The sequence below is a fragment of the Salmo salar genome, chromosome 10 (assembly GCF_965601325.2).
Source record: "Salmo salar chromosome 10, fSalSal1, whole genome shotgun sequence".
NCBI lineage: Eukaryota > Metazoa > Chordata > Actinopteri > Salmoniformes > Salmonidae > Salmo > Salmo salar.
The window spans coordinates 121105705-121133607 of NC_138300.1; the positions used below are offsets into that span (position 1 = coordinate 121105705).

General features: G+C 42.4%; 1 protein-coding gene across 1 annotated transcript; it reads left to right on the forward strand.

Moving 5' to 3' along the window:
* Positions 1-14159: 14159 nt before the first annotated feature.
* LOC106561721 (cytochrome c oxidase subunit 5A, mitochondrial) lies at positions 14160-27236 on the forward strand. Its single transcript, XM_014125939.3, has 5 exons — positions 14160-14426; positions 20212-20331; positions 20714-20835; positions 24620-24737; positions 27136-27236. Exons 1-4 carry the CDS (start codon positions 14354-14356, stop codon positions 24731-24733), a joined length of 429 nt encoding a protein of 142 aa, XP_013981414.1. The 5' UTR covers positions 14160-14353; the 3' UTR covers positions 24734-24737; positions 27136-27236.
* The last annotated feature ends 667 nt before the right edge of the window (positions 27237-27903 follow it).

A 27903-nucleotide genomic window follows, 5' to 3' on the forward strand; every position in this document is an offset into this window, starting at 1 on the left:
TAAATAAATAAAAACCGAAAAAGTGAAAAGTACAGGTGCTCAGTAGATGAATTCCATTCATACCAAACACACTGCCTTCCAAATAAGCATGGGCTATTCTACTGTATACTGCTGTGGTTCCCAACTAGTGTACTGTGGCACATTTATGTGCCTTGAGAAAACGTGACCTGTAGAACGCACATGGAATTTTGACTCGCAAGCACTAGTGCTGGTCAGATTAAAACATTAAATGGCACGTGGTTACATCTGTATCGTTGTTTCAAGTCTGGCGCGCTCAGGCTGCTGTTACATTTGTATATAGAGAATATGTTCCCTAATGATTGGTTGGTAATAGAGTCACCCCATAGAGAATGATAGAGGCCTCTAGCAGCCAAAAGGCCATTTTAATAATGGGCAGCGCCATTGAGGGCTTCCACCATTTTAAAGTAGTTATTAACGTAGTCATCTGGGTGGGGATTCCTATGGGTTGTAGCCTCAATAGCGCTGCCAATGCTGTCACATACGCTATAATGGCACAGATATGAAGATGAGTCCTCTATCTATCTCTATGCATTTGTCTCATTTGAGGGCACAGGCAGATGAGCTTTACTAGTGCAGATAGAGTGTGCCTTCTATCAATGTAATTGTCTGCATCATTTCCAATCCCCAATATCCTCCGATCACCCTAGCCCTATCATTCATCGCTCCCCTAATTGGAGTAAACTAATGCACCGGTATACTTTTTTTATTCATCCCAATTTTTCTTTAACCAATTTTGGTCTTTAATGCAGGGCCGACAGACAAGTTCCTCACTTCTCCCCCTTCCACCTGCCACTTCCATTTTTTTTTCGGTAATGCTGCAATTAGTTTGTTATAATTTTGAATAGAGCAGTCATTTGTTAACAAAATCATATGTATCATTTTGATTCGTCTGTGAAAACCATTAGCACAGGTAAATGTGATTAGGCTTAACCAGAAGTCAGTTACAGTATTTCTTAATATGGCTCTGAACTTAGTTATACTACAGCCTCTGCCATGGAAACCAACGGAGCATGGCTTTGTATCCGTGGTTACACCTTTACAATGCACAAAACCACTTGTCTGTAGCACAAAGCGGTTCAAAACTAAATATCTATTTTACTTACCGGACCTACATTTTAGTTTTTTTTCTGGGCAGATTTTTGCGAGACGTTTTTAAAATGGGTACACACAAATTAACCATCATGAGTAAGGAACTATTAAAACTATAAATAATATTTCAAATAAACCCTATTTAATAACACCGTTTGTCACCAGAACCTAGATGGTTTGCAGTATGGATCAGATGGCTTGGAGGTCATTACCACTATATAAATCAATAGGGACATGTTATATCCTATCAAGGTGTGCCACAGTTCCAAAAAGGTTGGGAACCACTGCATCATTACCATATAGGACTATATTTAGTAAAGGATGCTATAATGTGTGGGAAGTGGGCATACTATCAATCTTTCAAATATGTTGAGCTATTACATAAGCCTGCCTGGAGTGCCAGGTGGGCGTGGTTTGCACTTCTGGGATTCTTCTATTGGTTCCATTGCGCCAGTCAAGAACAGCTAAAGTATTTAAAGTGATTCCAAATAGCATTTTAACCCAGGTCTGGATGGTGGCCATTGGCATACTATAAATCTGTGCTGTTATGTAATAACCATATACCCCTATGGGCCAATGTCAGTCAAACTGCTGGTGAATGGATATAACATTGTGTATATTTGATAAGACGGTACTGTAAGTGGATAGTTCAATACATGTCTGTTCAATACAGAGGCCCGGTCAATAGTAAAACCCTATACTGTCTGTATGTCTGTTCAATACAGAGGCCCGGTCAATAGTAAAACCCTATACTGTCTGTATGTCTGTTCAATACAGAGGTCCGGTCAATAGTAAAACCCTATACTGTCTGTATGTCTGTTCAATACAGAGGCCCGGTCAATAGTAAAACCCTATACTGTCTGTATGTCTGTTCAATACAGAGGCCCGGTCAATAGTAAAACCCTATACTGTCTGTATGTCTGTTCAATACAGAGGTCCGGTCAATAGTAAAACCCTATACTGTCTGTATGTCTGTTCAATACAGAGGTCCGGTCAATAGTAAAACCTATACTGTCTGTATGTCTGTTCAATACAGAGGTCCGGTCAATAGTAAAACCCTATACTGTCTGTATGTCTGTTCAATACAGAGGCCCGGTCAATAGTAAAACCCTATACTGTCTGTATGTCTGTTCAATACAGAGGCCCGGTCAATAGTAAAACCCTATACTGTCTGTATGTCCTACTTGAAATACCCCCCAGGTCATTAACAAAATGACCTACTTGTTTTTTTTGAGAGTGGAGTCAGTGGGCTACCACAGATGGACCACAGCCTGCTGGAGGAGGGTTCTATATGTCATGTTGTGTGGCATGTTGTGAGGCATGACGTGCGGCATGCTGTGTGGCATGTTGTGAGGCATGACGTGTGGCATGTTGTGTGGCATGTTGTGTAGCATGTTGTGTGGCATGTTGTGTGGCATGTGGTGTGGCATTATGTGTGGCATGGGGTGTGGCATTACATGTGGCATGATGTGTGGCATGACGTGTGGCATGACGTGTGGCATGACGTGCAGCATGACGTGTGGCATGTGGTGTGGCATGGGGTGTGGCATGACGTGTGGCATGACGTGCGGTATGACGTGTAGCATGATAGGAACATAGTGTGCCACTCGAAGCATAATCTTACATGTTCCTCCCATTCCTGTCATTTTCCCAATGGTGTCTGTGCACCACATTCAGGCTGACTGCCCACTGGGTGCTGTTCTATAAATACTCTGTACGGTATAGTGTATCTGCCTAGTAACCTAGAGATTCAAGTTTTATTGTCATGTGCACAAGTACAGTGAAATACCTTTCTTGCCAGTGTAACCGATGTGAAATGGCTAGCTAGTTAGCGGTGGTACGCGCTAGTAGCGTTTCAATCGGTGACGTCACTCGCTCTGAGACTTGAAGTAGGGTTTCCCTTTGCGTTGCAAGGGCCGCGGCTTTTGTGGCGCGATGGGTAACGATGCTTCGTGGGGTGTCAGTTGTTGATGTGTGCACGTGTCCCTGGTTCGAGCCCAGGTTGGGGCGAAGAGAGGGACGGAACCTACACTGTTACACCAGCTCTTTCCCAACAATGCAGTAATCAATATCAGTAGTTATCAGTAGTAATCAATATCAGTAGTAATCAATATCAGCAGTAATCAATGTCAGCAGTAATCAATATCAGCAGTAATCAATATCAGCAGTAATCAATACCAGTAGTAATCAATACCAGTAGTAATCAATATCAGCAGTAATCAATATCAGTAGTAATCAATATCAGTAGTAATCAATGTCAACATCCCAACCGTGAAGCACGGGGGTGGCAGCATCATGTTGTGGGGGTGCTGTGCTGCAGGAGGGACTGGGGGACTTCACAAAATAGATGGCATCATGAGGATAGAAAATGATGTGGATATATTGAAGCAACATCTAAAGACATCAGTCAGGAAGTTAAAGCTTGGTCACAAATGGGTCTTCCAAATGGACAATGACCCCAAGCATACTTCCAAAGTTGTGGTAAAATGGCTTAAGGACAACAAAGTCAAGATATTGGAGTGGCCATCACAAAGCCCTGACCTCAATCCTATAGAAAATTTCTGGGCAGAACTGAAAAAGCGTGTGCGAGCAAGGAGGCCTACAAACCTGACTCAGTTACACCAGCTCTGTCAGGAGGAATGGGCCAAAATTCACCCAACTTATTGTGGGAAGCTTGTGGAAGGCTACCTGAAACGTTTGACCCAAGTTTAAATTGTTTAAGGCAATACTACCAAATACTAATTGAGTGTATGTAAACTTCTGACCCACTGGGAATGTGATGAAAGAAATAAAAGCTGAAATAAATCATTCTCTGTACTATTATTCTGACATTTCACATTCTTAAAATAAAGTGGTGATTCTAAATGACCTAAGACAGGGAATTTTTTACTAGGATTAAATGTCAAGAATAGTGAAAAACTGAGATTAAATGTATTTGGCTAAGGTGTATGTAAACTTCCGACTTCAACTGTATATACAGGGACAGTAGCTATATACAGGGTCAGTTCCAGGGTCAGTAGTTATGTACAGGGTCAGTTCCAGGGTCAGTGCCAATACCATATTTACAATGGGGATACTGGAGTGATAGAGGTAGATATGTAGATTGTATATCCTTTCAATGTTTACAGCTGGTCTCCAGCTACCCAGACCTGTCTGATCAGCCTGATAGGGTATACAGCAGGTCTCCAGCTACCCAGACCTGTCTGATCAGCCTGGTAGGGTATACAGCAGGTCTCCAGCTCCCTAGACCTGTCTGATCATTCTGATAGGGTATACAGCAGGTCTCCAGCTCCCCAGACCTGTCTGATCAGCCTGGTAGGGTATACAGCAGGTCTCCAGCTCCCTAGACCTGTCTGATCAGCCTGGTAGGGTATACAGCAGGTCTCCAGCTACCCAGACCTGTCTGATCAGCCTGGTAGGGTATACAGCAGGTCTCCAGCTCCCCAGACCTGTCTGATCAGCTTGGTAGGGTATACAGCAGGTCTCCAGCTCCCTAGACCTGTCTGATCAGCCTGGTAGGGTATACAGCAGGTCTCCAGCTACCCAGACCTGTCTGATCAGCCTGGTAGGGTATACAGCAGGTCTCCAGCTCCCCAGACCTGTCTGATCAGCCTGGTAGGGTATACAGCAGGTCTCCAGCTACCCAGACCTGTCTGATCAGCCTGGTAGGGTATACAGCAGGTCTCCAGCTACCCAGACCTGTCTGATCAGCCTGGTAGGGTATACAGCAGGTCTCCAGCTACCCAGACCTGTCTGATCAGCCTGGTAGGGTATACAGCAGGTCTCCAGCTCCCTAGACCTGTCTGATCAGCCTGGTAGGGTATACAGCTGGTCTCCAGCTCCCTAGACCTGTCTGATCAGCCTGGTAGGGTATACAGCAGGTCTCCAGCTCCCCAGACCTGTCTGATCAGCCTGGTAGGATACACAGCAGGTCTCCAGCTCCCCAGACCTGTCTGATCAGCCTGGTAGGGTATACAGCAGGTCTCCAGCTACCCAGACCTGTCTGATCATTCTGATAGGGTATACAGCAGGTCTCCAGCTCCCTAGACCTGTCTGATCATTCTGATAGGGTATACAGCAGGTCTCCAGCTCCCCAGACCTGTCTGATCAGCCTGGTAGGGTATACAGCAGGTCTCCAGCTCCCTAGACCTGTCTGATCAGCCTGGTAGGGTATACAGCAGGTCTCCAGCTACCCAGACCTGTCTGATCAGCCTGGTAGGGTATACAGCAGGTCTCCAGCTCCCCAGACCTGTCTGATCAGCCTGGTAGGGTATACAGCAGGTCTCCAGCTACCCAGACCTGTCTGATCAGCCTGGTAGGGTATACAGCAGGTCTCCAGCTCCCTAGACCTGTCTGATCAGCCTGGTAGGGTATACAGCTGGTCTCCAGCTCCCTAGACCTGTCTGATCAGCCTGGTAGGGTATACAGCAGGTCTCCAGCTACCCAGACCTGTCTGATCAGCCTGGTAGGGTATACAGCAGGTCTCCAGCTCCCCAGACCTGTCTGATCAGCCTGGTAGGGTATACAGCAGGTCTCCAGCTCCCCAGACCTGTCTGATCAGCCTGGTAGGGTATACAGCTGGTCTCCAGCTACCCAGACCTGTCTGATCAGCCTGGTAGGGTATACAGCTGGTCTCCAGCTCCCCAGACCTGTCTGATCAGCCTGGTAGGGTATACAGCAGGTCTCCAGCTCCCTAGACCTGTCTGATCAGCCTGGTAGGGTATACAGCAGGTCTCCAGCTACCCAGACCTGTCTGATCAGCCTGGTAGGGTATACAGCAGGTCTCCAGCTACCCAGACCTGTCTGATCAGCCTGGTAGGGTATACAGCAGGTCTCCAGCTCCCTAGACCTGTCTGATCAGCCTGGTAGGGTATACAGCAGGTCTCCAGCTCCCCAGACCTGTCTGATCAGCCTGGTAGGGTATACAGCTGGTCTCCAGCTCCCTAGACCTGTCTGATCAGCCTGGTAGGGTATACAGCAGGTCTCCAGCTCCCCAGACCTGTCTGATCAGCCTGGTAGGGTATACAGCAGGTCTCCAGCTCCCCAGACCTGTCTGATCAGCCTGGTAGGGTATACAGCAGGTCTCCAGCTCCCCAGACCTGTCTGATCAGCCTGGTAGGGTATACAGCAGGTCTCCAGCTCCCTGTTGTACTCCTTATTATTCTTGAAGGTATTCTGTCCAGTATAATCTTCTTTTTTTAACTCCATGTGATGGTTAACTGGTTTTTGAGGTAACTGGTTTCCTGAGGTAAATATATTGTGTGTGGTTGTGTGACAGTGCTGCAGTGTTTAACTGGTTGTGTTGTCTCTCTCTCTCGCTCTCGTTTATTATTGAAGGTATTGTGTCTAGTACTGTTTAATCCTGGGTTTAAGGTAGTTCACTAACTGGGTTTGTCTCTGTAGGAGGGCTGTGCTACTTACTGACCTCTAAAGACGTCCTCAGCTGGACACGGATATAGATTCAGTAAAGGCCATCTACGCTGACACAGCTGTCTCTGTCAGCTACAACCAGTTACATAGAAGACTAGCCTCGCTGAACTTACTGACATAGACAGCAGGATGTGGTTTTAGTTAACAGGGTACAATGGAAAGGCATCTTCTCTCAATTAAATGCTTGTTATCAATAAATGACTCATGACTTTCTTTCTGTCTGTCTTCTTCTTTCTCCTCTCCAGAGAGTATGGGTCCATTGACGATGTTGACGTTTAAATGCAAATCAATGTCATCATCTTAGATGTAAATTGACTATAGTCCCAGACGGTATTAAATAGAACTTTGCAGCCCGGCCGCCTTGGGGGAAAACAACCCATGGTCAATAAGGGACATAGACGATCTGGTGCCCATGAAATAAGTTACAATACTTTTAAAAAGACAATATAGACAGATATACATTCTATGGATACATCACAAATGGTAACCTATTTAAAATAAATTCTAGAACCCACTTTTTAAATAAAAAAACAACATTTCACATCCTGAGGAGACAAGTCGCTCTGAAGCTTTCTGGGTTTTTTTAAAATTATTTGATTTTGTGCATTTTTATAAATCCCATGTTTGACAAACATACCACATCACGAACCACAACATTTTTGCTCCGCTTCAGTGACATATTTTCAGGGTTGTGCGTTTTCTGTGTAATGTGATTTTTTTGCTCTGCATTTTGTTGCTGTTGCTCTGCACCTATCCTCAACTACCTACCTAGAATGGCCAGGACCTATCCTCAACTACCTACCTAGAATGGCCAGGACCTATCCTCAACTACCTACCTAGAATGGCCAGGACCTATCCTTAACTACCTACCTAGAATGGCCAGGACCTATCCTCAACTACCTACCTATTATGGCCAGGACCTATCCTCAACTATCCTCAACTACCTACCTATTATGGCCAGGACCTATCCTCACCTATCCTCAACTACCTACCTAGAATGGCCAGGACCTATCCTCAACTACCTACCTATTATGGCCAGGACCTATCCTCACCTATCCTCAACTACCTACCTAGTATGGCCAGGACCTATCCTCACCAATCTACCTAGTATGGCCAGGACCTATCCTCAACTATCCTCAACTACCTACCTATTATGACCAGGACCTATCCTCACCTATCCTCAACTACCTACCTAGTATGGCCAGGACCTATCCTCAACTACCTACCTATTATGGCCAGGACCTATCCTCAACTACCTACCTATTATGGCCAGGACCTATCCTCAACTACCTACCTATTATGGCCAGGACCTATCCTCAACTATCCTCAACTACCTACCTATTATGGCCAGGACCTATCCTCACCTATCCTCAACTACCTACCTAGTATGGCCAGGACCTATCCTCACCAATCTACCTAGTATGGCCAGGACCTATCCTCACCTATCCTCAACTACCTACCTAGTATGACCAGGACCTATCCTCACCTATCCTCAACTACCTACCTATTATGGCCAGGACCTATCCTCAACTACCTACCTATTATGGCCAGGACCTATCCTCAACTACCTACCTAGTATGACCAGGACCAATCCTCACCTATCCTCAACTACCTACCTAGTATGGCCAGGACCTATCCTCAACTATCCTCAACTACCTACCTATTATGGCCAGGACCTATCCTCACCTATCCTCAACCACCTACCTATTATGGCCAGGACCTATCCTCACCTATCCTCAACTACCTACCTATTATGGCCAGGACCTATCCTCACCTATCCTCAACTACCTACCTATTATGGCCAGGACCTATCCTCAACTACCTACCTATTATGGCCAGGACCTATCCTCAACTATCCTCAACTACCTACCTACCTAGAATGGCAACTACCTACAGTATTTACTGGAAGCCCCACACAGGTCTAATCAATGTCATATTAGCCTGGTTTCTATGCTGTCTTGCCAACTCCTATGGTCGTTGTCAAACATGTTGACAACAAAACACAAAGAGATCCAGGACCAGGCTAATGCCATATACAGGATCTTAATCTGAGCCAGTTCGCTACAGCAGGAAAAAAATAATCCTGCAGCAACAGTACAGGTTAATCTCATGTTTTATACAGTATCCAGGTTAATCTCATGTTTTATACAGTATCCAGGTTAATCTCATGTTTTATACAGTATCCAGGTTAATCTCATGTTTTATACAGTATCCAGGTAAATCTCATGTTTTATACAGTATCCAGGTTAATCTCATGTTTTATACAGTATCCAGGTTAATCTCATGTTTTATACAGTATCCAGGTTAATCTCATGTTTTATACAGTATCCAGGTTAATCTCATGTTTTATACAGTATCCAGGTAAATCTCATGTTTTATACAGTATCCAGGTTAATCTCAGGTTTTATACAGTATCCAGGTTAATCTCATGTTTTATACAGTATCCAGGTTAATCTCAGGTTTTATACAGTATCGAGGTTAATCTCATGTTTTATACAGTATCCAGGTTAATCTCATGTTTTATACAGTATCCAGGTTAATCTCATGTTTTATACAGTATCGAGGTTAATCTCATGTTTTATACAGTATCGAGGTTAATCTCATGTTTTATACAGTATCCAGGTTAATCTCAGGTTTTATATAGTATCCAGGTAAATCTCATGTTTTATACAGTATCCAGGTTAATCTCATGTTTTATACAGTATCCAGGTTAATCTCATGTTTTATACAGTATCCAGGTTAATCTCATGTTTTATACAGTATCCAGGTAAATCTCATGTTGCCAGACAACAAAACAAACCATTGAACGGCTTGAGGCAAGGCTATTTTCAGATCTGTGTACCGAGGCAGCGACATAACTACAGGAACTGGGACGTTCCTATTTTCTCATCTGCTATGGAAGGAACCTGCGACTAATCATTTCATTGGACGAAGTATACCAATGCGTATCCCATACATATGACTAAGAAAACTTGAAATGTCTGGCCATTAAAATGTATCTCTTGCAGGTCTTCCTTTTTTTGTTTTTACTGAAACTAACCTGTATAACATTCTTCCTTCAGAGGAAGAGCTATTCCTGCAGGAACACTCAGTATCATGACCGTCAGGGAGATGACACTCAGGTGACTAATGTAAACGACAGGTAGCGGCAGGTAGTCTAGCGGTTAAGAGTATTGGCCCCAGTAACTGAAAAGTCGCTGCTTTGAATCTCAGAGTAGCCCAACTGTCCCCCCCCAAAAATCTGCCGTTTTGCCCTTGAGCAAGGCAGTTAACCGCCAAAAACAATTGCTCCCCAGGCTCCGATGACTTGGACGTCAATTAAGGCAGCCCCCCCCCCCCCCCCCCTCTCTGATTCAGAGGGGTTGAGTTAAAAGCGGAACACCCATTTCAGTTGAATACATTCAGCTGTACAACTGACTAGGTATGCCGTTTCCCTAAACAAATTTACATGAATGGCCATTTCAGCAAGACTACTCTTATTGAAATTACATTGAAATGAAACTTTCAGGGTCCATATTCATCAAACAAGAAACAAATGGACACCATTGATCGTCTTGCTCACCCCTTTGCTGCCATGGCTCACCCCTTAGAATATTTTCCTGATGCGCATGGTGTTAAAATAACATCCAAATATCGAAACCCTTGTCTAGACCAGTGAAAGGACAGATCTTTATTCAACTGATTTCCGGTACTTTTGTATACTTTTTAGACTGTAAAAATTACAATTGCGTGCAACACGTCACTCTCTCTCTCTCTCTCTCTCTCTCTCTCTCTCTCTCTCTCTCAAATGGCGAGGGGCTGAAGCTCATTGGCTAGAATTCTAGTTGCTAGGGGACTGGCCCACATGGGGACAAATTTAAGGAAAATGCAGAAGCACAGCTTCTAGAAACTAGGGTTTTGTTTTTTGTTTTTTTAAATGGGAGGTAAGAAAATAATTCTGCTCATAAATTACATGTATAACCTAGATATTGACATATCCAGCCCAAAGCTGGATATTAGTTGCCAAAGTTCCCGGAGCATGTCTTTAAAGTTTGGCAGAGTGTTTTCCCATTGCTTGTGAAAATCCTGTTTGACCTGAACCATATAATCAATACAGTACCCAGTCTCTCTAGCCTCCTGAATTGAACCATTTCAGTATTTCGCCACAAGGTGGGGATGCTCAGCACTGCAGGCTGTTATACAGAGTGTACGACAGACAAGGTGACATAAACCGGGTGCTCCAATTTCACAGCACAGTGGAATGCCATCAATGTCCACAAGAGGCAGATTCAGACATGTCGGCAGCTGTGCTGTGTGATTCTGCAGTTTGCCTGTTCTCTCCGGGGACTGAATGTCTGTGCTCAGTGTGAGAGATAGTGATTGGCTGTCTGGGGAGATGGGTCTGTGTATTCTGTGAGGCAGAAATGCAGCATTATAACACTGCACTGGTTCCATATGAGCTCCTCAGCAACTGCCTCATGTCAAGTCACTTTACTACTCTGGGATGAGGGAGCAGGAGAATCAGGTCGGCTATTGTGTAGATAAACATAATGTGAGGTGATAGGCGGTTTCCCCGCCACAACACAGAAAGATGAAAGGATGTCGTATGTCCTGACAAAGATTTATCTACCCTTTTCTGGGCTCTTACTACTAACCATGTTAAAACAATGAACTTGAGTGCAATCATCTTAATAATTGATAATAAAACTTCCCATTTTAATGTGCCAAATCACTTTCCTTTTCTGGGTCACTCAGCAGTGAGGGCTATGAGGTGTGATGAGGATGGGGACTGCTGAGTTGTTCACCACAACTCCCCCTGTGTTCCCCTCCCCTCAAAAAGACATCCTCCAGGCAGTCATTTCCCCAACACCAGATGGCCCTCTCTCTCTCTCTGTGTGTGTGTGGTGTGTGTGTGTGTGTGTGTGTGTGTGTGTGTGTGTGTGTGTGTGTGTGTGTGTGTGTGTGTGTGTGTGTGTGTGTGTGTGTGTAGGAGACCTACTAACCATAGGCTATGTCAGCTGTTCATATTTTAATGGCTTCCAAATGATCTTATGTCTCTCATGTTATCATGCTGCCAAAGCGGTGAAAAATAAATACACAATGCCTCTCTGAACTTGTCTTTTAACTGCAGGTTCTTCCAGCCAGGTGTCTGCCTTGTTTTTGACAACCCATTTGAGAGATTTTGAGAGACAGTGTAATACATGACTAGGTACTATCTCTCATTTCATGTTTCCACAGCTTAGTCTTGTTTTAATGCCTCATTGCATCATATTAAAAACTATGTTTAATCAGGCATGTTCAAACACACACACACACACACACACACACACACACACACACACACACACACACACACACACACACACACACACACACAGATTTAGGATAGGACAGCCAATGGAATGTCTCTCTCTCTCCCTCTCTCTCTCTCTCTCTCTCTCTCTCTCTCTCATCCTCCTCCTCTCTTTCTCTCTCTGTGCTACAACTTACCCCAGCATTTGTCGGAACAGGAGGTAAACCTTACAGACTTACCCCAGCATCAGTCGGGGTCGGAGGTAAACCTTACAGACATACCCCAGCATCAGTCGGGGTTGGAGGTAAACTTTACAGACATACCCCAGCATCAGTCGGCGTCGGAGGTAAACTTATTTCCATCTAGTCCAGTGGTTTGGAGAAGGAGGAAGATTATCATCGTCATCGTATCTTCCTGAAAACCAAAAAAAAGGATTTACTAGGGAATTCAGCTTTTAAAAACTGACATGCATTTTTCAAAGGATTAGAAAAGGACTGGAATCACAGCAAATGGAAGTTGAGGGACCCTCTAACACAGGGTTAGGCAACTAGATTCAGCTGGTGGACGATTTTTCTTGAAGCGGATGGTTGGGGGGCCAGAACATAATTATAATAATTTGTCCATTACAAATTGACCACAACTAAGCCCAAATAGAGATTGTATTTGAAAATAACAATATTTTCATACTTTGATTACATTGATTTTACTGAGGGAAAAAAATCCTGATAAAAAATAAAAATACTTTCTTTTTTTTCACAAGACTTCGGGGGGCAAGAAAAAATCCCTCGTGGGACGGTATTGGCCTGTTGCCGATCCCTGCTCTAACAAAGCAGCAGCATCTCACCCACCATGACTACATGCACTTTTACCAGTATGAAACCAATGCAGTCTGCGTTCCCTACCCCAGAACTGCCTTCCATTTCTTCATCCTCTTCCTCGTTGCCTCAACTGGGTGGCCAGAGCGGCTTCAGGAGAGTCTGCACCACAGATGAATCCACTGCCTGTCCAATCCCTGGACTGGCAGCAAGTGTGCTCGAAATGAGAGTGAAGGAAGGAAGCAAGATCCGAAACCTCTTGGGATTTGTAATGGCTCGTATGCAGAGAGAGGGACAGGAAGTAGATGGGAGTCAGCTTCAGACGATGCTGAGAGTGAACGAGGGAGTGAGAGTGGACAGGATTCAGATGGGGAAGAGGCAAGGAGAGGGAGTCATGGACATCGGTCGGAGTCAGACCCGGACCGGGCTGAGCGTGAGACAGGTGATTTTCACTGGATCAGGCAAAGGGATCACCAAAACCATAACATGTGTTGAGATCCTGAAACGGAAACTGGGAGGACTACACCAGCTATCCAAGCTCCACTACAAGACCGTAAGTGAGGTGTGGGAGAGTAGGGAAACTGATGTGACACCCAGGTCCAGGATGACTGTTCATAAGACTGTTCCTGCTATCAGTATCCTGCTCTCCAAACACCCACTGGACCCACGTGAGCCTGGGTATCAGCCCCCAGAAACCCTGCATGATCTTAGCTACCTATCCCCAGGGCACCAGCCTCCTAGGTATCAGCCCCCAGAAACCCTGCATGATTCTAGCTACCAACCCCCAGGGCACCAGCCTCTTGGTTATCGACCCCCAGTGACGCTATGTGACAGTGTGAAAATTCCGCCCCGACCGACCGAGCTCGAACTCCGCGAAACACAACTGTTGTCAATACCACTGACCCAGAAAAGCCAGAGCCCGTTTTGGTTCCAGAGTGCCGGTACCTCTAGGTCTCAGGAGGGCAGTAGTGATGCACGGAGCTGTACGCCACACCTGTATGCCGCCTTGGAGAAAGAGAGGAAAACAGCAGGACGAGAGACAGTCTACACGCCTTGTTCATACATGTTGCCTGGCCCTGAAGCCAAGAGAACCTGTATGGAGAACCACCTGTTCCCCTCGCCTCCCTCAACTTGAAATAAACTTGAGTTCCATCTGCTCTGTGCTCCTGTTAGACACAACAGAGAAACAGAGGAAAGTGAGGAGACAACTGGAAGAGATTGCTTTTGAGTAAATGTTTAGGTTCTAGAATAGATTATAAAAGGTGTAGTGGGTTAGGAGCAAATAGTAAAACCCTAATTTTTCAAATTATATTTCAGTAGTTTAGGAAAAATGTCTCATAAAATGATGTTAAAATGCTAAATAAATGTAATGTATGTTATGATAACGTGCAACAATAAAATAAAATCGTACTTTTCGGACCTTGCGAATGCTCATGGTTAGGTCTTCAGCTGCTTTCTAACATCCTTGAGTCGTCACCAGTTACCACAGCCACAAAGTCATAAACCTCGCCCATTTCTACAATTTCTCTTCTAAAAATCTGATTTGAAACCTAACTACACTGCTAATCTTATGCTTACTATTAAATTATTCTTTTTTTTAAAAATGATTTTTGTTTTTAATATTTTTTTTACGATATATCAATTTTTTTATTATTGGCTGTCTTAACTAGTGACAACCACGTTGTTGCGCCAAGACTTGTCTCCTTTAGCTGGCTGACCGCTCATCATGTTCAGAGCCGCCGTCCGTCTTTCAGTGTCCGGTGCCCGGAGTTTGACCTGGACACGGCTTCGGTGTACAGGTATTCTTGTGTTTTATTACTTTTATGTTCAAATTTCGTAGTTTAGGACACGGTTCACGTGGTGTTTCTTAAGGAAATCAGGGTCGGTAGGAGTTCATGGCTAGTGGAGCATATTGTAATTGGCAGCCAATCAGTGGCCGACGGATTGCGAAATACCAGAGTTTTGGGGGAGTACATAGTTCTAGACGTGGTTACGAATAAGATATTTACTTGTTTTCTACTGAAAACAACTGTACTAATGTTTGAAAACGCGGTTAAATATTCAACTGGATTTTTTTTTCAGTGTTCTTGCAATGACCGACTGTGCCTTGAGGCATGGGCCTGTTTCTAACTAGTTAACGTTAATAGACTAAATAATTCCACTGCATATATTTGGATAACGTAGTAGGCGTTAAACGCCGGAAACTAGATAACCTAGTCTTGACGAGTAGGGGGGGGTCGCACTTTTCAACCAATGAAATAAATGTGGGGGATTTAAGATGGCGTCGCCCTATACCTCAGTTTTTCAATGTGGTTTAACGGCGGTTGGGGATAAATATTGCATTACCGCCACCTACTAGACTGGAGTGTAACTCCCTTATACTTTACATGAAAAATATCAAATCAACAACTACGCCACCATCTATCACTTAAAAACTCCACTATTTAAATATATGTAATCCTACCTCAAGCCAACAGCCTGAAAAGATGGGACACTACCACATAACACACCCTATAACTCTTCTGACATCAAGTCTCGCACACCCAAATACCTCTCTTTATCTGCCACAACAACCACCATTTTCTGTGACTTACGTTCCAACCCTGCAGTATAATTGCTAACCATTGCTATAAATGCTAAAAATCCAATCTTACTGAAACATAAAGTACCAGTCAAAAGTTTGGACACACCTACTCATTCCAGGGTTTTTCTTTATCTTTAGTATTTTCTACATTGTACAATAACAGTGAAGACATCAAAACTATGAAATAACACACATGGAATCATGTAGTAACCAAAAAAGTGTTAAACAAACCAAAATATGTTATTTTTAGGTTCTTCAAAGCAGCTACCTTTTTGCCTTGATGACAGCTTTGCACACTCTTGGCATTCTCTCAACCAGCTTCATGAGGTAGTCACCTGGAACGAATTTCAATTAACAGGTGTCCCTTGTTAATTTGTGGAATGTATTTCCTTCATAATGCCAATCAGTTGTGTTGTGACAAGGTAAGGGTGGTATTCAGAAGATAGCTCTATTTAGTAAAAGTCCAAGTCCATATTATGGCAAGAACAGCTCAAATAAGCAAAGAGAAATGAGAGTCCATCATTAATTTAAGACATGAAGGTCAGTGAATATGGAACATTTCAAGAACTTTGAAAGTTACTTCAATTGCAGTTGCAAAAACCATCAAGCGCTATGATGAAACTGGCTCTCACGAAGACCCCCATGGGAAAGAAAGACCCAGAGTTACCTCTGCTGCAGAGGATAAGTTCATTAGTTACCAGCCTCAGAAATTGTAGCCCAACTAAATGCTTCATAGAGTTCAAGCAACAGACATCTCAACATCAACTGTTCAGAGGAGACTGCGTGAATCAGGCCTTCGTGGTTGAATTTATGCAAAGAAACCACTACTAAAGGACACCAATAAGAAGAAGAGAATTGCTTGGGCCAAGAAACACGAGCAATGGACATTAGACCAGTGGAAATCTGTCATTTTGGTCTGAGTCCGAATGACAGATTTTTGGTTCCAACCGACGTGTCTTTGAGAAGCAGAGTAGATTAATGGATGATCTCTGCATGTGTGGTTCCCAGGTGAAGCATGGTGGAGGAGGTGTGATGGTGCTTTGCTGGTGACACTGTCTGTGATTTATTTAGAATTCAACTTAACCAGCATGGGTACCACAGCATTCTGCAGCGATACGCCATCCCTTTTGTTTTTCAACAGGACAATGACCCAGCACACATCCATGCTGTGTAAAGGCTATTTGACCAAGAATCAGAGTGATGGAGTGCTGCATCAGATGACCTGGTCTCCACAATCACCCGACCTCAACCCAATTGAGATGAGTTGGACCGCAGAGTGAAGGAAAAGCAGCCAAGAAGTGCTCAGCATATGTGGGAACTCCTTCAAGACTGTTGGAAACACATTTCAGGTGAAGCTGGTTGAGAGAATGCCAAGAGTGGGCAAAGCTGTCATCAAGGCAAAGGGTGGCTATTTTGAAGAATCTCTATTATAAAATATATTTTGATTTGTTTAACACTTTTTTTTTTTGTTAACACATATGGAATCATGTAGTAATTTCATAGTTTTGATGTCTTCACTATTATTCTACAATATAAAAAATATAGAAAAACCCTTGAATGAGTATGTGTCCGAACTTTTGACTGGTACTGTATATCACTTGTTGGCCTATCCCTCTGTACTAGTAGTACTCACGCTACTCCTCTCAGGATCTCTCCCTCTTGACCTACCTTCCTCTACTTTCTTCACTGCCTCAGCATACGACAACTTCTGCACTACTCTAACCCTGGAAACCTCAATCTGCCTCTCTCACGCACCGGACATTTCTGATCCCCAGCTCACTCACGCCACCCTGTCTGTCGCACCAAACGACAAGCGTCACAAACACCGGGAATCTTCCCCTTCAGTTGGTCAACTTTCACATTTTACCCAGTAATCACTGCTTTCAATGGCATCCTTTCCTTGAGAGCAAAACCTTTGACCTCTCTTGTCCCCATTCATTTAACGCGGAGCACCTGGTCCTTCTGACCAGCAGAAACATAAACAATTATCACAAGACCACGTCTGGTTACCTTCACCGATTCCACACCACCCAACTCTGTTTTCACCCACCCTGAAACCACAAATGGATCAGCCAAAAGGTAAGGGTCCACTTTCCCCCCCCCCCCAAAAACCTTCACTCCGACTGTCAGATTCATCTTAATCCTGACACTTGGTTTAAGCCTCGGGCTCCGAGAACTTCACCACACCTACCATGTCTGATACTTCACTTCCATTTCTCCTCCTGTCTTCGAACCTGCGTACAGCTCACTCTGCTTACACTTTGTACCATTTGTTGTTCTTGCCCTTTCAAGGGACGCCATTTACTATCTCCGTACAATCAGCACATTAATATGGTCAAATCTGGGAACTATCATTTAAAAAAACAAAACGTTTATTCTTTCAGTGAAATACGGAACTGTTCCGTATTTTATCGAACGGGTGGCATCCCTAAGTATAAATATTGCTGTTACATTGCACAACCTTCAATGTTATGTCATAATTATGTACAATTCTGGCAAATTAGTTTGCAACGAGCCAGGTGGCCCAAACTGTTGCATATACCCTGACTCTGCGTGCAATGAATGCAAGAGAAGTGACACCATTCCCCTAGTTAATATTGCCTGCTAACATGAATTTATTTTAACTAAATATGCAGGTTTAAAAAAATATATACTTTTGTGTATTGATTTTAAGAAAGGCATTGATGTTTATGGTTACATACATTCGTGCAATGATTGTGCTTTTGTTAAATCATCACCCATTTGGTGAAGTAGGCTGTGATAAATTAACAGGCACTACATTGATGATATGCAACGCAGGTCAAGCTAGTTAACCTAGTAATATCATCAACCATGTGTAGTTAGCTAGTGATTATGTGAAGTTTTTTTTTTATATATAAGATAAGTTTAATGCTAGCTAGCAACCTACCTTGGCTCCTTGCTGCACTTGCCTAACAGGTAGTCAGTCTGCCACGCAGTTTCCTCGTGGAATGCAATGTAATCGCCGTCCAAAAATGGCAATTTACCTTATTTTTTTTTTTTATATTTTTTATCTAAAAAATTTTTATTTTTTTATTTTGTAATTTTTTTTTTGTTGTTTAAAAAAAAAAAATATTATAAAAAAAAAAAAAAAATGTAATCACATTTTTTTTATATTTTTTTTGTAAAAGATTTCAAACCGGCCCTAATTAATCGGCCTCTACTACACACTGCTGCGACATGCCCACACCTAGAGCAACGCAGTTACTTTTGTCAGGTCAAGAGTCTGAATCAAAGCTCAGAAGAACAGACTGTCACCTCTGTTTTACAACGCTCCGCACTGGATCTGCGTCGCACCAGACGGCGAGCGTCACAAACACCAGGAATCTTAAACTTAAACTGCAACACCTATCCCAGAAATCATTCCCTTCAATGGTTCCATGTACCTAAAGGGCAAAGCAAGATACAGGTCTTTCTCCAAGTTGCATCGCATGGAGCGCCTGTTCTCTCTGATCTGAAGAAACACCACAAGTCCAGTCTTCCTCTCAGGTTGTGTCACCTTGTTTAACTTTACGTCCAAAATCTAAGTCGCGTCACAGGCTCTTTTTTCCATTTTCCCCAGAAACCGGAAAATCCGGTCGTTGGGGACTCGGCAGAGGTTAACGTTAGTACAAAGACAGTACAGTATTAAGACGGACAGAAACTGCTTCTCCAATAGAAATCCCAGATAACGCTTGTAGGTGATGTCATGGCAACGTTGGCTAGCTAAGCTTATGCGCATAAACACTTGCGTCTTCAGGTCTAACGATCGTCTCGCGCCGAACTGCGCATGTGCAGGCCGTAAAAAATCAAAGGCACTCCTTTTGATATAAAGTTGTTTTTTGATGAAAATTGTAACGTTTGTCACTTTCACGAGGTTGGCGTAATAACATGTTCAACAACTTAAGACATTGCCTTTTTTCCCCGATTTCTTTTTTTTTTTTTTGAGAAATTTTTGCATCCTAAAGAACAATTGTTGACTTCTCAAATCCCAAACCTGGTCTGAATGCAAGCGTTGCTATGTTGCGCCTCTGGGTTTAAAAACTCTGTGGTTAGCATATGGCGAATCGTAACTAGCTAGCTTGTTAGCATTTGTTAGCAGATGGCTAGTCACCAATGTCTGTTTTAGCAAGCGAAATGTTCTCGCTAAAGTTAGCTAGTGTTAATGTTACATACAGACAGGAGTTGTTGTTCAACTCAATGCTGATCGATTGTGTTTATCAACTGTAGCTGCTAGCAGCATAACTAGATGGCAAACCAGAGGTGAAGTCATTAATCCAAATTGTAGCAAACAGAAAACATTTTACAAAGAGAATTAGAGTTTCTATTGGACAAATTCGGGTAGCTAGCTAGGTCCCTCCCCGTTTCATTCTGTTTGGTTCCTAGTGAAAGACATTACACCCTAGCTTGGTTTGCTAGCCACTTCTTATAAACTGATGGTTTATTTTGATGCTGCAGTACACTGCATAGCTAAGCCACTCTTGCCATATCAAATACCTGTACTGACTGACAAGCTCGCTAGCTAAGCTAAGTGGTAGCAACATCAGAAAAGGGTTCGATCCTCAAACGCCTAGCTGAATGTGAAACATCTGCCCTCAGTCCTTCAACTGAACTGCCCTGTTGGACTGAATAATTCATAGTGAACTGCCATCTAGCTTAGTAGTTAGGTAGGTCATGCCAGTACACTGGCAAGGATCCAGCTTGGACTTGATGTAGGCAACAATCTGTCCTAGTACTCGGGAGAGGATACCCTTGACTGGGTGTGGTGTCATCAGTTCTTCCAGAATACATGACAGACTAGGCTACATAGCACTGTACAGCACCTTTTGGCTTTGTGATACCTGTGTGATGCAAATTGCAAAGCACTTTTCAGGGAAAGACAAAGTAGCTATAAATCTCGTAATTCTGTAAATTAAATATTTGTCACATTTCTGACTTTACACTTTTTTTTTTTATAGTGGGTGTTTGTTTTTTTCCCCTTGTCTGTTCTGTTCATTCTTCAGCTCCCCTGGCCCAGAGGTGTTACTCACATGGTGGGAAGCAGGAGACGGACGAGGAGTTTGATGCCCGCTGGGTCAACTATTTTAACAAGGCAGATATTGATTCATGGGAGCTGAGGAAAGGTGCGTGACGAGGAAATCACCTGGTAGGGTTATAAGAGGAGCATAATGCACTGCTGCATTGGTGACTTGGTAGTCTGTTCACATACAGATTTACAGTTGAGTAGAGAGCAGTAGTTGTCAATGTGTTTTGGTTACTGAACCCAAATCACATTTTGCTCTGCCCTCTTATGAGTCTTCCCCAGAGTTACTGCCTTAGATTAGCAAAATTAGAGGGATGATTTCGAGTCAAAAATATATCATTTTGGAGTCTCGCAGACCCAAGAGACCCAGCCTTATAGTTTTTGAGAGAAGCAACTGTTTGTTTTATTTTACATTTTTATTGGCGTCTACCTCTTCTACCATCCTGTGGTAACTGACCCTATATTCACCGTTGTTTGTCCAGGGATGAACACGCTGATTGGATACGACCTGGTACCTGAGCCAAAGATCCTGGACGCTGCCCTCCGAGCCTGCCGCAGGTTAGACGACCTGGCTACTGCCATTCGCATCCTGGAGGCTGTCAAGGTGAGGGGAGGGAGGAGGGGGAACAAATTAAAGCGTAGAAAATTCCCTTGAAGGATAAAGATACATCTAAGTCCTAGTATTGTGACCAACAGTCCACTGTGGAAGCTCTCCACAACTCTACCAGCCAACCTTCCAATATTTTACTATGTGTTTTCATTCAATCCTAACATGACCTTTTCATGTGAAGTTTGTAACAAAGGGAGGTATATGTAGGGCTGTGGCGGTCACGAAATTTCATCAGCTGGTGATTGTCAAGCAAATAAATGTCGGGTCTGACGGTAACTGACCGTTAATTAACGTTAACACATTTAGCATCTCCTGGCTTCCACACACAGCCTACAAGCCACCGATGCAGACCTTTGGAACATCTACATTTTTAAAAAGTCCTAATAAATCCATGTAATGTAGCCTCCACCTTCACAATAAATCCATGTAATATAGCCTCCACCTTCACAATAAATCCATGATTTAGTTTAGACAGGTCTAAAGAAGCATGATATGATGAAAATGTAGTCTATTTCAGAAGAACAGAATAGCATACTCTGAGTTTTCCTTATGTTAGGTCCTGATCTGGCTATGCCATATGGCTGTGGGCTACACAAGTTCATTTAGCAGACAACATTTGGTTAGAATTCCTTGGCATTATTTTATAGTATGAAGAATACAATTGAACAAAGCTGATTTATTTATTTTTATTTTCCAAATAAATTCTGTGAGCAGTTAACAATGAAATAGGTCCTTCTATATGCTTAATTTAGAGTTATTAATATAACTTTAGTTGTTCAATAAACGTTGAGATATGTTTTGCCGTTTTATACATTGTAAGGCTGCATGATGACAACTCTAATGATGATTAGACAAAAGCAACTTGAAAGGCAAGAGGCTCTGCTTAGTTCTTTTGCGCAGGCTGTACACAGTTCATCAGTCTCTCATTCGCAATTTGAAAAAGCACTTGATAATGCCTAGAATTTCACGACGGCATCACCTTTTTTTCTGGCCGTAATGCACCCTTTAAAAAATCCAGGCCTTTTGTGGACTGTTGTGCCCTTCTCCCTGAGTGCTGAGCGCTCCGAATCACCTCTCACTCACATGGCTCTCCATCACGATAGCCGGTCTTTCTCACAGGCTACAAGTGAAGACAGAAACATCGGGGACGCAACCGCACCTCCTTATCCAATTCCGAGGTGCATATTGAAGATATTGGAAGAACTGTCCACATTTACTTTTCGTCATCCAACGAGATGAGTAGGCCTAACTAACAGCAAAAGCACTATCCTATGCCAATCTACTATTCCCCCATAGTACAAAAGTCAACTTATTCTGTGCGAGAAATTCTTTTCCAAACATAGTTGTGGGGTGGGATAGATCACATATGTGGCTGACGCAACACATCAGAACGTTTAGCTTAAAATGTTGATAAAACTATTAGGCTATTTCTTCACATTATGTTCTATTAGCGTGAAAACACCATTATCAAAAGTGACCGCAAATGTGATTATGCACGTAATGCTTTTTTTATTAAAGGTGCATTTTAATGGTGAAAATGATCTTCCCCAAACTTCAAACTCACGTGCTGTTTATATATGCCAGTTAGGCTCTACACCCCCTGTAAAGCAGATTAATGTACTTCATTTTAAGAAGTTATTTAGCCTCTTTAGTTGTGATACAAACCTTATTAAAACATAATGGGCTAGGCTACATGAGGTAAGCGACTATGACTCGAAAAAGGTCGATAATATATAATTCACAAGTGATAGGCTAATATTGTCACCCATCAGACTATTCTTGATTTAATCTTGTCTTTACATTTACTAAATAATATGCGAAATGTGTTTTGATTTAGAATGGACCATTATCATCACCTGTATCGAAACAGGGGAAAAAATACATGTCATCTACGCACTTAAATAGCAAATGGAGGAGGCTTTTCCCCTGGTTCATTTTAATGCCAGCCAGGTAGGCTATACTCCTGTTGTAAAGAGAAGCAATGTGCTCAATATTAGGAATGTTGAGAAATAAATATAGTAGCCCTAGCCTATAGAAAGCTGATGGGATCCTCCTCTTTTTAGTAGAGGCCACAATTGTTTAGCCTATTGAAATGTTGCGCAACATGAGCTCATGGACTCTCATGAAGTGTTTGATTAGATTTTCCATTACATTTACATTGATGTCAGAGTGATTAGAGGGACAATAGAGTGCTGAGTACCAGGCAGTTAGCTAGTTTGGTAGGCTACTAATGACCATCAGCAGCATCAGAGTTTGGAGAAGCCTAATTACCGGGACTAAACGGTCACATGGAATTTGACTGCCGGTGTGGCGGTAATACGGTCACTGCAAATGCCCTAGGTATATGACAACAGAATTGCACTCAGGAGAGGGTAACACTTGAAAGCAGCTTGTAGGGTTGGAAATGGGAGGTCTATATTACTTTCTATGTTTACCAGTAAACCACCAGAATTGTGGAACTTTCAAGTATTTTTGTGGAATTTTCTCTACTGGCCTTTTTTGGGTACATCAGATGATCACACATGTCTGTAATGACCTTTGACCCTCTGTGTGGCCTCATCACATGTAAAATATATAAAATAATCAAAATAAGATGACTTGACAAATTTTAAAATAGAATGCATCCCTGAGGATGTTTTACAGATTTGTCAAACTCGTCACTTTTCAGCGCTCTCAAAATGTCATCAACGTGAATCATGTCGATCCGTGAATAAAAAGTGTACAGATGTAGTGTATCACCCATTGAGCTCTAAAAGAGAAAGGAAAAACAGATCTTCTCCCTGTGTGATGTGATCATCACTACCTTCTATTTTGAAATGAATTAATGCATCCTACAAATAGAATACCATCGTTCAAAGTGCTTCATCCAATATCGTGTTTGACAGCTTTGAGCAGCCAGCTGCATCTCCTAACCAGCCGTAAGCCTACTCAGCTGCTTGTCTCCGTTTTTTATTCTTTCCCGCTCATCGGCGAGCTGGGATGTGGAGGCAGGGATGGGGTTTCTGTTGTTACGTTGGTTTAATTATTCGGAGCGAAGTGGATCCTTATCTTTTAATTTCTCCTGTAAGAACAAGAACAAGCCGGCCAATCTGACTAGGCTTCGCTGTCAAGCAGCCTTTCGGTGCCACTGCCATAGAGGAAAAACAGAGCGGAGTGGCAGCCCCATATTACCAAAACTACCTTCTCCCCTTTCTGCCACGAATTGGTGGCCATTTTTCATTTTTATAATCAACGTATAAACAATATCGCGGGCCGCTTTAAACTACTAAATTTGGATAGCACAGAAAAAGGGATAGCCTACTCAGAGATAATTCAATGGTAGGATTAATATGCCTAATCAATGTATACTAAATCAGAGAGATTTCCTCTTACGGCCACAATGAAAATACAGCTCATTATGCATTTAAATTCCGTACTACATTTCCTCCTGCCAATCACAGGTAGGCCTTTGGTTATGAGCAAATCGGCTGTTTTCTGCAGTAGCCTTTCCTTTTATACTGTAAAACGTGTGACAATTCAATGTGTTGTATTGAGTAGAGGTGTGAATCTCAGTCAATGGTTGGGAGAATTGCAGAGTTAATTTAAAATCATGCCATTGATGATTAATGCTTTTTTAATTATTATTATATGAATACATTGTTTTAAGTTATTCAAGTATAAATTACCATAGATTACCTGTAAATTACCAGTAGTTTTGCAACACCAACTATTTCTTATATCATCTTTAGCTGTCACCCCATTGGTCAAAGCAGTCTGTGTTTACTTATTGTCTCCCCAGGATAAATCTGGCCCCCATAAAGACATCTACCCATACCTAATTCAGGAGCTGCGGCCAACACTTGATGAGCTTGGTATCTCCACACCTGAAGAGCTTGGCATGGACAAATTATAAATGGGTAGGTATCGAATGGACATGCACTGACTGGCAACCTGAATTCCAGATTAACCCCCAGGTAGAGGTGTTCTCGGGTCTAAAAAGTTGGACGAGGACAACCCGATTTGGACCAGAGTGACAAAAAAAATAGTTTCAGCTAAGTTGCTCTTCTGGTTAACAAATAGGTCTTCATATGTTGGCTAGGCCTTCTATAAGTCAATAAATGCACATTATTAGCATAAAATAAATATTCTATGCAGAGCTGTGGTCGAGTCCACTCGCGTCTATCAGCTGTAGTTACATAGACCTGATGACAATCAAACAGGACCCGGATCTGAGAGGAAAAGGTAGAATTGTGGACCCGTGAAGACCTTTAATCCCCACCCCACCCCAGCACCTACAGTCCTACACCGTAGGCAGTCTGTAGACCTGAGATGATTGGATAGGTGTAAGCAATGTGGTGGTAGCTTCATCTTCGATTGGCCTGGTGGAAATGCCCAGTGGGTTAGTGCTACTATAATAGGTGAGGGAGCGCACATTCCCCCCCACCCCCCCCCAATTTTTTTTTTTTTTTAACCAATGTCATAATTTCCTCAGTTTGTTGAATAGCCTATCAGTATTGAAATGCACCCTCCAATTGCAACGTCTGCCTATGCCCACACATTGTCTCAAGAACATTTATTTTTAATACCCTCAAACACTAAGTTCGGCATAGGCTAATTTCAAAACCGCCCATAATCAATGCCAGTTTTCAATGTTTGGACTTTTTTTTTTTTTTACCAGTGAAATGTCCAAACTACATCTCTATGCCAATCAGTTTCGTGAGCGAATTAGAGCAGACGGTGTTAACAAACTATTAGCCTTCCTTTTTTATATTTTGTTTCAATCAAAGCATATATCCTGCCTAGTGGCTCTGTCGAGTTTTGGAGCATAAGAAGAAGAAGAATGCCACCTCAGCTAACCATCCTAAACTAAAATCTCATTAGAAATGAATGTTGTTTGACAGTAACGTTATACTATGCTATTATATTCGGTTCTGTTCTGTAAAATACCAATTTAATAATTATGTGATCTTCTAAGACATTGATTTTTGCTTTGATTTAACTTTACTAAACGATCCCCATTGTGAGAAGTGATGACCTTCCATTTTGTAATAATAATAATAGTAATAATAATAATAATAGTAATAATAATAGTAGTAGTAGTAATAATAGTCATAATAATAGTAATAATAATAATAATAGTAGTAGTAAGTGACGAGTAGGACTATTCGGCGTAGGCAACAGGTCTTGATGAGTTGTCATTTTAAGACTTTCGCTTGAAAAACGAGAAAAAAGTAGCAATAGTACTGTTTGTCCATTTTGAGACACCGTAGCCAGTATAGACTTCCTCAAAATAGTCAGAGTTAATCGAAGATTACTCAAGAAATCGGTCATTAATTTAAAGTTTTTAGCTGACGAGATCTTAGTCACGCAATTTTACAACTAAGATGTTTGGTGCAGTATTTTTCAATCAACAAAAAATGTGCACGAACACTCTCTCGTTGAATGACAACAGACTTTATTGAAGAACACTTACTGTTGACCAATCAGCCTCCCGAGTGGTGCAGCGGTCTAACGTGCCGACCAGACTGCATGCTTGCGTGCCCCCCCCCCCCCACACACACACACACACCAGATGTGATCAGAACACGCAGGTTGAAATATCAAAACAAACTCTGAACCAATTATATTAATTTGAGGGCCAGGTCGAAAAGCATAAAACATTTATGGCAATTTAGCTAGGTCCGGTACAGAATCAATGTGAGGGGGGGCACCAGTGTCGAGGTAATTGAGATAATATGTACATGTAGGCAGAGTTATTAAAGTGACTTATGCATAGATATTAACAGAGTAGCAGCAATGTGAATAGTCTGGGTAGCCATTTGATTAAACGTTTAAGGGTCTTATGGCTTGGTGGTAGAAGCTGTTTAGAAGCCTCTTGGATCTTGACCTGGCGCTCTGGTACCAACTACCAATTGGATATCATGAAATTGTGGGAAAAAGGGTGAAAGTAAAAAAATATAATAAAAAAAAAAAATGTTGACCAATCACTGACAAAGGGGCGTAGACTATGGGTTCGAACTTGTCTCCGAACAGCTGGATAAACCCTTACCAAAAATGTCACACGATGTCATCATAGTATATGCAGGAACGCTACCGACCTGTTTAGGCTAGGAAGCATGCGGACGCCTTTAGACCTATCCAATCCTTTCAGATCTAAAGAAGTGCCTAGGGGCAAGGGGTCGACCTGGGATTCAGGGTTAGTCTTTTTGAGACGACAACTAAGTCTCTTATCTAACTGAAATTCTTCTGTCTGTTTCTCGCTCCCTGGTTTTCTCCGGACTGCTGTTGATGTCTCTGGGGAACCTTGTTACTTAGTCTTTGGCTCCTTGTATAATAATGTGTGTGATATTTAATTTGGGCCTTTTGTTTGTAAAATATTGACGAACCTAATAAAGAAAATATATTTCTTGAATGTGTCACAGGCTGCGTTTTCACTAATTGGTATTTTTAACAATCAGATCTGATGTGAATGTAATTGGTCAAAAGTCCCAATTATTGGAAAGAATATCAGTATTTATCAGCCATAAGTGTATCTTAGTGTCATTTATAAGATATGACACAATAACTTTGTTCATTTTAAATGGAAAATAATTTTGTATGATCAGAGATGGAAGAAGAAGCGATACAACACACTCGCAGTTTTAGTTTTTTCCTGGTTCAATGAAAGTCAATGAACTAAGTAGACCAGCCCCACCTGGTATTGCATTGGTGCTAGTGCATTTGTTTGCCACCAGGGAGCAGAATAGTCATGAATTTGGTAAGTATTGTACAGATTTTTATATGCGCTCATTGCTCTGAAGCGCATTGATGGCCTCAATGATCATGGGGAGACTACATCAACATGGCCAAAGAAAATATTTATTTATGGATATGTAGGGTTTTTCTCACAATTATTAAAAGCATTATTTCATAAACATGGTATGTTTTTTTTGGGGGGGGGGGAATTCTGATTTATACATGTGGAATACGAAGAAATCGATAACCTTACGAAATACATGATGTATCAATATTGCTGATGGTGTTGGTTAGTAAGTTAAAAGCTCTGCTATGAAAAACGCCTCCGCATAGCAAGCTACAGTGACA